This window comes from Esox lucius, chromosome 2, assembly GCF_011004845.1.
Source record: "Esox lucius isolate fEsoLuc1 chromosome 2, fEsoLuc1.pri, whole genome shotgun sequence".
Lineage (NCBI taxonomy): Eukaryota > Metazoa > Chordata > Actinopteri > Esociformes > Esocidae > Esox > Esox lucius.
The window spans coordinates 5646271-5660106 of record NC_047570.1 but is presented as its reverse complement, the minus strand read 5'-3'; the positions used below and the strand labels follow the sequence as shown (position 1 = coordinate 5660106).

The following is a 13836-nucleotide window of genomic DNA, read 5'->3' as shown; positions in this document are numbered from 1 at the left end:
AAATGTCACCTTGTCCTGATGAGATATACACAGTTGTCAAAATACCTAGCCGGAGTAAGGCTAGATGAAACACAGGCCTTATTTGAAGCAATTCTAAAACCCCTTATGAAATAAATCAATGCTGAAATGCGAAAAAGAACCTGTTTGCCACTAAGCTTTATGGAGATTAAGTCAAACTATTTCAGTTTATATAGCCACTTGATAAGAATGCTGCTTCCAGACGCTGAAAGAACTGATGAGGCTTTAGTACTCTTTAGCCCCACACCAGCTTTAGCCCCACACCAGCTAATGACAGTTTACATACAGTTTAGTATGTGAAACCAGTCCCTTTTAATCTTGGCAGTGATAACAAAAACAATAACAAATTGCCAATTAAATGTAGCTGATCGGTCAACAATCACCCAGCAAGTCTGAAATTCAGTTGGGCTAATATATTGATAAGATAAATAGCATGATAAAGAACTAGCAAGCAACAACATTAAGAAAATAATATACTTATCTTACTAGTATAACAGGAGTAGTCAAACTTGTTTGAAATAGGGTGGCATCTTTGGAAGGACGGTGGACACAGATGTTTTCTTTCTTTATATTTTTTGCTTTCTTTGTTCTGCTTCCTTTATTTCAGCTTTTGCTTACATTTTATAATTTTCTGTAAAAATTGCATATTGACCTGCTTTTGTGTTGAGCAAAAATCTTACAACAATAGTTGACATTTGTCATCCTGATGATACACAGCAATATACCATCAGTATAGTGGGATGATTTGGGTGGTTCGAATCCTGTATGCTGATTGGCTAATAGCCATAGTATAAACCATAAATGACATGAAATAACTTTTTTCGGCTCTAATTGCATTTGTTATTGGTTTATAAAAGCAATAAGTCATCTAGGGGGTTTGTGATATATTATACTATAGTATACTAATATACTATGGCTAAGCGCTGTGTCCAGGCACTCCATGATGTGATGTGCCTAAGAACAGCTCTTTTGGCCATACATCACACATCCTTGTGCTTTATTACTTACATATGCCATATATTTTCATCCATTCAGCATTGAGGATTTAAACATTCCAGTTTATTGTTTGCAATATACAGTACAGTATGCCAAAATTCAAACAAAATATCAAAGGACATATAGGTTTTGAGCATACTAGTGTTTCTGATCTGTTGACCATTGTCGAATCAAACCAACGGTAACTTCAGTACCTGGTCAAAATGGACATGCGTGGTAAATGTGAATGATTATACACCTTTTCCACCTGGGAGGACTGCACATGATTTATTATGCATGTCTGAGCAATATATTGACACATCAAATCCAAAACACATGATATAAAAATAACAAGGTTGTTTTTAAACCTGTGCAACGCGTCTTTAAGTCATGAATAAAATGATGATTTGTAAACTGACGACTTTGGGTGAAGGTGAATGTGGGTTTTCTTTTTGAACAAAGGACAAATATTGCTGTCTATCTTGTTTCTTCCTTCCTTAGCAGAATAAAATGAAAGCCTATGCTAATTAGGCACTTATCCGCTTCAGTTTGGGGTAAACATCCTTTAAAGCAAGTTTATCCAGAACGGATCTAGGTGGCATTGTATTACTATCATCACAGTCTCACTCGTTTCAGAGCTTATTTCTGAGTTGAGCTTGCATGCCGCCTGGAGCACACTGTTATCATACGTAATTGTTGCCGCCAATTCAGTTATCAGTATTTCTATTAAGGTCAAGCACTTGGCTTTGTTGTTTAACTAACTGGTCTAATCTTGTTTTTCCCCTTCAGGAAAGATGATGAGACCGGCTATCAGTGTCTTGATTGGCCTGATGTGTCAGGTAACCTGCGTGTGGGCCTTCGCTCACCTGTCAGGTGATGAAGAACAGCGGTCTGCCTTCTCTGTGGCACGCACCAGTAGCATGGAGGGGGGTCCAAAGATGGTGGTGACCTTTGACAAGGAGTATGTTAACATCGGTGGGGACTTTGATCCAAAGGCGGGCATATTCCGCTGCCGCATCCCCGGGGCATACTACTTCTCTTTCACAGTGGGGAAGTTCCCCCGGCGGGACCTGTCAGTCATGTTAATGAAGAACAGGAACGAGGTGCAGGCCATTGTGTATGATGAGAATGCAGGCGAGGAGCGCAAAGTGCAGAGCCAAAGCGCCATGCTGCAGCTGGAATTTGGAGACACGGTCTGGCTCCGCCTTCATGGCGACCCCCGCTATGCCATCTACAGCAACACGGGCCACTACACTACCTTTAATGGCTACCTCATCTACCCTGACACCTACACCTTCCAAGACCCCAAGCATGAGGACCCGACTCCCCTGTATGGATACGAGGGGAATGCCAAGGACCACACTCTAGCAGACCAGGAAGTCAAAGGAGACAACGTAGAAAAGAGAGAGGAGGACCAGGAGGAGGACCCAAGATCAGCCTTTTCGGCTGGTCGCACGCAGAGCATCATTGGGGTAGACCAGGGCTTCCCAGAGCACCGCCCCATCACCTTTGACACTGATTTTGTTAACATTGGTGGTGACTTTAACGTTACAGAAGGTGTATTCACCTGCCGTATTCCGGGTGCTTACTTCTTCTCCTTCAACGCTGGCAAGCTTCCCCACAAAACACTGTCAGTCAAGCTGATGAAGAACCACCTGGAGGTACAGGCCATGATCTACGATGACAGCGACACTGAGAAGGCGCTGCAGAGCCAGAGTCTGATGTTGTCTCTGCGCCGTGGTGATATCGTCTGGCTTTATAGCCACCAGCGTGATGGTTTTGGCGCATACAGCAACCATGCCAAGTATATTACCTTCACTGGCTTCTTAGTCTATCCAGAACTACAAAAACCATTGACCAAAAGTCTGCAGCAAAAGCAGAGCCAGAAACCGTGACTGCAATAAGGGACAGTGTCAAGAAAGCAGCAAAGGTATTCAGTTGGCTGTGGACCTACTAAAATAAATGAATCAATGTCCAACGAAATTCTTTAATTGGGGTTACTTTGTCAAACTCAAACTTGAGTGAAGATGTGACTAAATGCTAGCATTTATGATATTTTCAGGATATCTCTGATTTCAGCATCTTTATTAATGTATTGAAAGATGTAGGAAAATAATAGGGACATTTGTTTTGTGTCTAAATTCCATGTTTTCATTTCATTTTGGAGTGAGTTCCTGTGTGTGGCCAGTGTCTAATCACAATGAAATTAAAATACACTTTGGACCAAAAAGCATAATCAACATTCAGAATGTAATTTTTCCTCACCCTGGATGGCAATAAATTAGATCACTACAGAGACCATACTGAACCTGGTTCTGCGATGAGGTCTGAGCACCTCATTACAGAGCAAATGCTAGTTTTGGACCGCAGGACACCAGGGTCATAATTTAATTTCTAATTTAGCAGAATTTAATTAATTGACTCAGATGGTGACTGCTGTGGGGAAAATGTATTTGCCTCTATCTTCCAGTCTGATAATCATGTCAGTTAAATTCACACTGGCCGTGAAAAGAATGCTGTTAAAATTGTGGCATGAGCCAGACTTTGGTTAATGAGTCTCAGCTTGAGACAGGGCACTGAAACAACATGGAAAAACAGCATTTTCCAACTCTACTGGATTCTGCACATCAGTATGTCATATTTGGGTAGGGCTGTTATTTTGTTTTATTTTGGGTCCAAAAGGCATCATACACAATAAATACAGTCATGTGAAAGTGCACCCCCTTCAAAGTTACCTTTTCTTTTACACACTTGGGCATATGGATATGTACTCTGCACTTCAACACTATTGACTGATAAAAATAACCTGATTTAACAATTATAACAATAGCTTCAAATGCTGGGGTGGCCACCTTTGGGTGAAATAACAATGTTTTTTTTTTTTTGTAACTGTCCATCAGTCTCTTAAATACACTGGGAGGAATTTTTGCCCACTATTCTTCACATTATCGCTTCCCAAGTTTCAGGTTTCAGGGCTTTCTTGCATGCACAACCTACTTCAAGTCCCTCCACAGCATTTTGATAGGATTGAGATCTGGGCTTTGACCCTTCATTTCTACTTTGTGAGCTATTCTTTTGTAGCTTTGCTTGTGTTTTTTGGATCATTGTCCTGTTGCAAGATCTATGTTAAATTCAGCTTCAGCCTTTTGACCAATTTCCTCACATTCTCATCAATAATCCTCTGGATTATGTTGACTTAATGATGGCAAGTTGGCCAGGCCCTGAGGCGGCCCCAAACCATTATGGTACCGCCAACATGGTTTACAGTTGATATGAGGCGCTTCTGTTTAATTACTGTTTCATGTTCACCAAACGTTGCGTGGAGCATTGCCAAATAAATCCACTGATGACACATCTGTCCAGAGCACATTGTTCTGTGTAGTTTTGGTCTTCAACCAGGTGTTGTCTAGAAAATGTCAGTTGTGTCTTTATACTTTTTTAGAGCAAAAGCTACTTCCTTCCTGAACTTCCATGTAGACCAAGTTTGTGCAGTCTCTTTCTTTGAGTCATGCACTTTGTGGCAAGACAGGCCCTTGATATTACCATAGGGTTCTTAGAGGCCTCTACAAGCTTTTGGTCAAACGATTTGTCCTATGTAGCTTGCCAGTAGTCTGGACTTTCCTCCATTTGTAGATGATCCATCGGACAGTGGAATGATGTACTTTGAATTGCTTGTAAATGTCTTTGTAACCCCTTCCAGACAAATGGGCATCATGGATCTTTCTTCTGAGGGCCCTGGTTAGGTATTTGTTAAGACCAAAGCAGAACATGTTTCTAATCTTTATGGAAGGCAGGACCCTCTGAAGTTACTCTCTCATGATTTTAAAATCTTTTGCATCTGTCTGGGTGCAACTGATTCAAATGTTTGACTTTTTATGAGATGTTAAAAATATGTTTACTTACTTTTTCCACATTAGGAAATTCTGCTATTTTTTATTGTAATTGCATGAATGGTTTCAAAGTTCTTTGTTTATGAATGATTTGGTAAATTGGGTTATCATTATCAATGAATGTGGTGGAAAAATCATGTGTATAAATATGTAAACAAAAAAAATATGTATGACAATATAATGAGACTCAGTCCTTCACTACTAGAGGGATTTAGGCATATAACACAACTCCTGTTGTGCTGCCCAACTTCTTTGGAGCTCATCCTTAGTCATACTAATGACTTCATAGTTTTCTGTTAATGCTCAATTATGTCATGAATTCTGGCAACTTTTGTACTTGACAAGGACTCACTGGATTTTCTATATAGTGAGATGGGCCCTTTCGACACTGGTATAATTTTATAATTTGAATGGACAAATTTGCTTTGTATTTGCTTTGCAATTCTAATTTCTATCATTAGGTGCATGGACTGTAATAGGCAATAGTCCTCTTGAGTTGAGTGGATCTAATGTGTGTAACAGCTTTAATTATGTTCAAGGACCACAAGCATGACAACTTTAAGGAATCTAGAGAAAATATCACTTCATAATAGCTAAGTGAGGTCATTTTCCACAGATAAGCATTATGTTTTGGGGAATTGAGTCTTACAGAATATTTTGAGTAATGGTAATGCATGCAGTCTTGGCGACACATACTATTAATAATCATCCAACAGCTTTGCAGATCTTGGCAATTCAACTTTTGATCAATTTTTTGTGAATAACTTGTGTTATGTTGGTGGCGTTTGCTTGTATTATGTCCTTACAAGGAATGGCAATGATTGTAAACTGCATGTGTTTAATTGCCTTGTTGGCTCCTTGATATGTTTTAAATATTTCTCATACATGGGTGCTTTGGAATGTGTGAAGCAGAATAAATGAATTTGATGTTTATTTTTCTATACTCTTATTGTTTGAAAGCACAAGCTATACATCAGTGAACTAGAACATGCACAGAAGGATAGCTTCTATCAGGCCAATGCTTTGACACAAGGCATATTTAGACAAAAATAGACAAAGCAATTTGATGCAGTGATCTTCGATACTAGTCAAATTTTACTACATTACCAGCACCAATCGCACTGCAAACAAAGAGCTTTAACATGCATACAAGAGAGCCCTCTTCTGGTCTGTGAAGGTAAGAAATGTACAGACTGCATAGCCAACATGATCCTTCAGGAGGTGCTACGAGACCTGTATGAAAGTCTATGAGACTAGTCTATGAGACCCAACATACACAGTCATGACTGAACCTCTACTCAGTTCACCTAATAAAAAAGTAAAAACATGAACACAAATGTTTACCTATAGTTTTTATTTACATAAATACTTGAGAATGGTCTCAAGAGGGAAATGGCTTCCTCAACAGGAGGGACAATAGGTGAGGGGGACTTAATCTTGGAGGTATCTGGTTACTTGTCGGCTGGCTTTTCCCCAGCTGGCAGCTCCGGCGCCTTGGTCTCCCGGTGGGCTGGGAACACTTCCCATGGGCTGTTCAGGTCAAACTTGCGGAATTCCTGAGCAAGCTCCACAGGTTCAGCCACCACCCGCTTCACTTCATCATCATAACGCACCTGAGAGGGATCAGGCAGACAGAATGAACATGTGACAATGCGTTAATAAACAGCATTACGATATCCATGTAACGCTAAGGTTACAGTTAGATTTTGGCCTTTCATGTATGCACGCTACATGGGATAATTTTCTGTGGTTCTGTCTAACCGTACCTCCACAAATCCAGAAAGGGGGAAGTCCTTCCTAAACGGATGCCCCTCAAAACCATAATCTGTCAGAATACGTCTCAGGTCAGGGTGGTTGGCAAAGAAAACACCATACATGTCCCATACCTAATGACACAAAAACACAGAAAGTTTTACAGTGTAGTAGAGGGAGGGTTCTTACTGTTCAATTTCTAAGTTAACCATTACTTGCAGATTAAGGTTGGTCCAGCAGTCTAAGTCACTGCCTCCAGGGCCCATCTGCTACTACAGCATGGGTCCAATTCCAGCCTACTGCCATTTCAGCACTCTCTTTCTTTCTGAATTTGTGTCCTCTTATAAACTACAAAATGCTGAAAGTACATGATTCAAAAAAATACAGAAAGAGAAAAGCCAGTACACTTCATAAAAACTATTATCTTTGTTTGGTTGAACAGTCAAGTTGGTTAAATCCCTTGCAAGTAGTTGGCATGACTTTGATTAAGTCCTCACATCATAGTCTGTAAATCAACCGAGTAAGTCAGAAGGACTTGCTCTCATTTGGACTAACCGGAATGGAGCCTGTCTTTCGCACGACATGGGGATGACAGGACATGGGTAGCAAATTTACTGGTAATTAATCAACATTACCAGAATAATATTGTCATTAATACTCAAACTTTTATTTACTTTTTTAATTTGTCATAGAAGTTTTGGTGGCAGTAGTCAGAGATATTTGAAACTATTTTATTCCCTCACTCATGGAAACTATGAAAGAAAAAAGATATTCAAGTATAAATACAGAAAAATCAACACCACAGATTGCTTTAGAAAACATTTAAAATTACAAAACTGTATCATACCGGTTAATAGGTTTTGCAGACCCATCTTCACACTGAACTGCCAACATGAACATTTCACATTGACAACTTACAGTAGCTAAAGCAAAGAATCCATACAATATAACTGTCAGACTTACCTCCCTTTCGTACCAGTTGGCTGCATTGTGGACAGACACAGCCGAGTCCACTGGGGTGAGTTCGTCTGTGTAGGTCTTCAAGCGGATCCGAGAGTTGTAGCGCAGGGAGAGTAGATTGTAGACAATCTATTTACCATAAACAAAGAAAACCTACACTTAGACCTCATCACTGTTCAGATCAGTGCTTGTCAAAATGTATTGATACAAAGCTAGTCTACAGTTAGACCTCATCACTGTTCAGATCAGTGCTTGTCAAAATGTATTGATACAATGTTAATCTACAGTTAGACCTCATCACTGTTCAGATCAGTGCTTGTCAAAATGTATTGATACAAAGTTAATCTACAGTTAGACCTCATCACTGTTCAGATCAGTGCTTGTCAAAATGTATTGATACAAAGCTAATCTACAGTTAGACCTCATCACTGTTCAGATCAGTGCTTGTCAAAATGTATTGATACAAAGCTAATCTACAGTTAAACCTCATCACTGTTCAGATCAGTGCTTGGTCCACATAAGTTAAACAGGTCAGGATAGTTTTATTTTAAATTAAAACATAAATAATCAGGTAAAGGAAGTTTTTAACTAACCATTGATCAATAAAATAATTTAAGGTCACTTGTTAGTTACCTGGTCATTTAACTATTAGTAACTTCCCAATGCCGGTGAACACAGCCGAGCATCTGAGTTTAGAACACTAACTAGGGATTGTAATGAAGAGAGGAATTTGGTGGCCGAGGGCCCAGCAGTCTAAGCTAATGCTTATGTTGCGCATGTGCTGCTCTAGCATGGGCTTGAATCTGTCCCACTACTATTTCAGCAACACTATCTTTCCCAGCAGTTTCCAATAAAAAAAGTATGTCCGAAAACATAACCAAAAACAAATAAGAGACCTATTTGAACAATATGCCACAATTACAAACAGAACAGTCAAACACACAGAACCTCAAAGCGATTCTGGCGGCTGGGAATATCCACTGCTGTAAGGTCAATCATGTTTCGGAACTGAGCGTTGGTGTGGTCCCTCAAGAAGGTCAACACAGGGACAACCCCATCAGGATGGATCATCACCTCCAACTCATTGTAGCAGGTCACCTGAAGAAACAACATGCATTCCATGTCAATTTCTGTTTGGTTTTCAAAGTACACATCTGCGCATGCTTTTTGGGGTAATACAGACCACAGCCCCTTCTGCAGTAAAAGAGGAGGGGTTGGCAAAAATGCTTTTCACTTGACGAAATACTAAGTTATCATCAACTATATTGATAGTTACTGCATCAATGTCATTCACGTATGCAAGAAAAACAAAATGTGGTGCCATAAAATATGGTATGCTAGCTAGGTTATCATTATTAGCTAATTTAGACACAAGCTATTTGGAGCAGATGTCAATGATATCTAGCTAGCTGTAGCCAGCTACAATTTTTCAAGAAAGCTTTGGCAGTGTTAATGCAGTCTAGCTAAATATCAATGCAATTTTATGATGCAGTAGTAAGTAAGTCCAAACAGGCATACTAGTTTACAAAATACAGTTAAGTTGGAAATATTTTAACACTGACACAATTTTCATAATTTTGTCTCTTCACGCCACCAAAATGGATCTGAAATGAAACAACCGAGATGCAACTGAAGTGCAGACATACAGCTTTAATTTAAGGGGTTGACCAAAAACATTGTATGAAACATTTAGGAACTGCAACCATTTTCATACAGTCCCCTTATTTCAGGGGCTCAAATGTAATTGGACAAATTAACACAATCATAAATAAAACTGTACATTTTCAAACACTTTGTTTCCTCCTTTGTGATGCTTTGCCAGGCCTTAACTGCAGCCGCCTTCCGTTGTTGTTTGAGTGTCTTTTGGCCTGATGTTTTGTCTTCAGCAAGTGAAATGTATGCTTGATAGGGTTGAGATCAGGTGATTGGCCATTGCAGAATATTCCACATCTTTGCCTTTGCCTGGTTGTTTTCATAGTACGTTTTGTCATTGTCCATCCGTAAAGTGACATGCCATCCAATCAACTTCGCTGAATATATGCAGACAATATATCCCTATACACTTCAGAATTCTGTCTTCTGTCACATCAACAAACACTAGTGACCCAGTGCCACTGGAAGTCACGCATGGCCATGCCATCACATTGCCTCCACAGTGTTTTACAGATGATGTGGTAGGTTTCAGATCATGAGCAGTTCCAAGCCTTCACCACACTTTTTTCTTCCCATCATTCTGGCACAGGTTGATCTTACTTTCATCTGACCAAAGAATGCTGTTGCAGAACTGGGCTGGCTTTTTTAGATGTTTTTTGGCAAGTCTAATCTGGCCTTTCTATTCTTGAGGCTTGTGAATTGTTTGCACCTTGTGGTAGCCCCCTGTTTTTGCTCTCATGATGTCTTCTCTTCGTGATAGACTTGGATAATGATATGCCTACCTCCTGGATTGTTCTTCACTTGGTTAGATGTTGTGAAGGGGTTTTTCTTTACCATGGAAAGGAACATCCACCAATGATGTCTTCAATGGACATCCAGGCCTTTTTGCGTTGCAGAGCTCACCAGTGCGTTCTTTTTTTCTCAGAACGTACCAAACTTGATTTGGCCTGCTCTCTCTCTAATGGATTTTTGTTTTTTTGCAGCCTAAGTATGGCCTGTTTCACTTGCATTGAGAGCTATTTTGGCCATTGTGGGTTCACAGCAACAGCTTCCAAATGTGAATGCCACACCTGGAATCAACTCCAGAACTTTTACTTGCTTAATTGTTTAAGTACTGAAGGAATAGCCCACACCTTTCCATTTAAAAGCTTTTGAGTCAATTGTCAAATTACTTTTGGTCCCTTGAAAAAGAGGGGGCTACATATCTGGATGTGAATACCCTCAAATTAAAGCTGAGAGACTGAAAGTTTAAACCCATATTCATTATTCAACTGTAACTTGAATATTTTGGTAAACAGACAAAATAACTTGGGTCAGTGTCCAATTATATCCAGACCTATTTGTATGCACAAGTGGGAAATTAATAGTTGTGAAATGAGGCAAATGCAAGTGCAAATGGCAAGTAAGGAGGTGTAAGGGAAGTATGTGCAACTGAAATGCAGTGTCCAATTATTTCCGGACCTAACTGTACTAAACAATACATACTTCACCAGAACTCGTGAAGTACACACTAGCAGTACCTAGTATGCGAAATTGAGATTCAAACAGTGTCCCGAGACTTGTTCCTAGACCACATGTTGCCAAGTGTCGAAAAACGGTCATGTGATATTGAACCAAACAAGTGTTGTTTGAGGGTTAAACACCTGAATGACTCAGGTTTTGAAAACGTGTCGATGCTTTTAACCATGGACCTCTAGTAGATGGATTGTATAATGGACGGTAAAATACAAAGCAAACTGGAAAGGCCAAAAAAAATGTGAGATACGAACTGTGAGATACGTAAATGTGCATTACCCCAAGAAATCTTTCCCAACAGTATGTGAAAATATGTCTGTATTAACATTAAACATAGAATTTTTATTTCTAACAAACAGATGTCACTATCGTGTAAATGTTTCAAGCATTTCCTAAAGCCTCAACACAAATATTTTGATTGTCTGTGTTTTGGAAAGCGTCTTTCTGCCCATAACTACTTAAACCTATACTGTGTGATTTTGCACCATTACTCGGAGCGTTCATCAGCACAATTTTGATGTTCCTTCAATCACACATTGTTAAGTTAAAAACATGTTGGGTGCCACCTGCTTGCTTGTCTGTGGAGTTGAGATGAGGGAGAGCGGCTTTAACCCCATGTTGAAGAAAAGTGTTAGAAAATAATCAAAAATGTGTGCTATTTGTAAAATAACTATCAAAGATCATGATTAACACACACCATGTGTGGCAAAAAGAAATGGCAAGTGTTTGAGACAAACTGGTAAAAACATATGTTGCATTTCTCTGCATGCGAGCTCTTCTCTGGGAAAACAAGGAGTGAAAGCACAGCTTATTATCCAATCGTAGCAGATGATGCAACAAACAGCACCCATGTCTTTACTGACAGCTGAATCCAGCATTCTGCACTGTTTGAGAGACACAGGCATGTCTGGTTTTAAGCAACTTTCTCCGATAAGGACATTACACAACACCTAAATAAATCATAATTGTATCCGGCAAATTCCTCGTACCCGTAACAACACTTGATTTGACTGAGTATTCTGCACAGCCTTAATTGAATAATTTTTGCGAACATCTTGTTAAAAGCTACTGTACTGATTAAAGCAGTTGTTGCAATGACATTTCTTATATTACCTGGACTTGCTGCACATACTTTGGAAGCATTTCAGCAACATATTCTCCAAACACTGCAAGTTGCTTGTGGGTGACTGGATCCTTTGGTCTGACAGTGGCTAAATACATAAGGGCACATAAAAATTATGAAAAATAAAGCAGTCAGGGAAACAATTACTGTGGCACTCAACACATTGCAGTCAGATTTGCAAAGATACACTACTAAAATAATGGCTATACAATCACACAACATCGGGGATGGGCTAGAACTTTGTTCACTCAATATTGACAATTATCTGCAACCTAAAAAAGGACAATGGAACGGGCTAGGTGAATCAGACACTGGAATACTCACGTTTTGTTTCAGTAGATTCTGATCTCACTTGCACGAGACAAGAACTTCTATTGGCAACTGGAACATATTGCATAAAATTACAATACTGACTGCTGTACCTGTAATGATGGCTACCTAAAGATACATCTGAAATACGCTAACTGGCTAAGAAGTGCAGTAGTAACACTTTCGTTGCTTGACTATTTTATGGCTACATAACAGAATATAGCTAACTAATTTACATTACTAAAGTGTATGCCTGTTGGTGACAGCTTTAATCAAATGAAATTACACAGTTCGTTTCCAGGTCGTCTGTAACAGTTAGACTGTGCAGTTGATCCACACATTTTCTTGAAAAAGCGTCTACAGATGACTAAAGTCCCCATCTGGAACACTTATTACCACCACCAGACAGCTTTGCTAGCCAATTTGACGGAAGGTCAAGCAAGAATATGCTCAATACAGATCATAATACGATCTTGACAGCAATACAGCTGTTAGATTACGTACATTCAATGTAATAGTATGACGAAATGTTAGCGCAGTAAATGTCTGAAATGTACTTACGATTCAAAGTCCTGCTAAATCCTCCGCGGACAAAACGCACCAACGACGCCGCCATGTTTTCCTAAAGACGTACTGAATGTTCTTCTGATTTCTTAGCGAACAGTAAACGCAAGTTCCTCGTCGCCATCTACTGTGCTGGAGTGATACGGTGGAGCCGATGGTTCTTCTTCTTCTCTTAAAGTAATGGCTGGTCGCATCCATTGAAGGTGCATATACCGCCACCTACCGTACCGGAGTGTGAGACCGCTCACGGCCTGTCTTTCCTATATCCTTCCGCTCAGACCTATAGCCCTGAGAAATCGACATACAGCCTTAGCTACCATCGCACCACCTTCCCGCCCCCCAGCAACACCTCTACATCCAACTTCCTACCCTCCCCACTAACCTTCTCATACAACTTTCCCTCTCAACATCATACTGCTCTCATTACATCAAGACATGTTCAACTGTTTCCTCTATGAGACACCCACCACACAGCCCTGATTCATGCTTACCTATCACCTTCAATGACGCGTCAGTCCTGTATGCCCTAACCGTAGTCGACACCACATCACCTCTTCTCTCCTACACCCCATATTCCTCACCTCGACCCTCACTGTCCAATGCACCCCATAATACCCTCTCCCCTTCCTGCTACCATCCCACTTCCTCTGCCAACAGTCAACACTTACCCCCTTTATCAACGATTTAATTTCCCCCCATCCTAACGGTACCTGTACACCCACCCCCTCCTTCCTACACGCACTCCTAGCCAACCTATCAGCCCCTTTGTTACCCTCCACACCAACATGAGCCGGCACACAGCAGAACCGAACCACCACACCCATCCTCTCCAACCCCAACAACAACACCATAAACTCCACCAACAAGTCACCTCTGTCTGACCTTCCTGTCTGTAAGCTGCCTAACACTGCTGCTGAGTCGGAACACATCACCACCCTCAAGGGTCTCACCTCCTCCACCCACCTCAACCCAAGAATCATCACCACCATCTCTGCTGTATAGACAGACACCTGGTCAGTCATTCTCTGGGCCATCTGTACATTAAATTCCGGCACATACACCCCCACACCAACCCTG

At 40.4% G+C, this 13836-nt stretch overlaps 2 protein-coding genes across 2 annotated transcripts in view; one reads left to right on the top strand and one right to left on the bottom strand.

The window, feature by feature from the left end:
* Positions 1 to 5816, top strand: part of c1qtnf4 (C1q and TNF related 4) — a 43251-nt gene extending 37435 nt beyond the window's left edge. The window contains exon 2 of the mRNA XM_010882324.4: positions 1783 to 5816. Coding sequence (XP_010880626.2) covers positions 1788 to 2888 — 1101 coding nt within the window. The 5' untranslated portion in view covers positions 1783 to 1787 and the 3' untranslated portion in view covers positions 2889 to 5816. The remainder of the gene's footprint in view (positions 1 to 1782) is intronic.
* A 413-nt stretch (positions 5817 to 6229) lies between these two features.
* Positions 6230 to 12830, bottom strand: ndufs3 (NADH:ubiquinone oxidoreductase core subunit S3). Its single transcript, NM_001303682.1, is given in 7 exon segments — positions 6230 to 6496; positions 6650 to 6769; positions 7599 to 7724; positions 8544 to 8693; positions 11877 to 11974; positions 12211 to 12267; positions 12757 to 12830. Coding segments are annotated over 7 exon segments (768 nt in total). The 5' UTR covers positions 12812 to 12830; the 3' UTR covers positions 6230 to 6334.
* Between the last annotated feature and the right edge of the window lie 1006 nt (positions 12831 to 13836).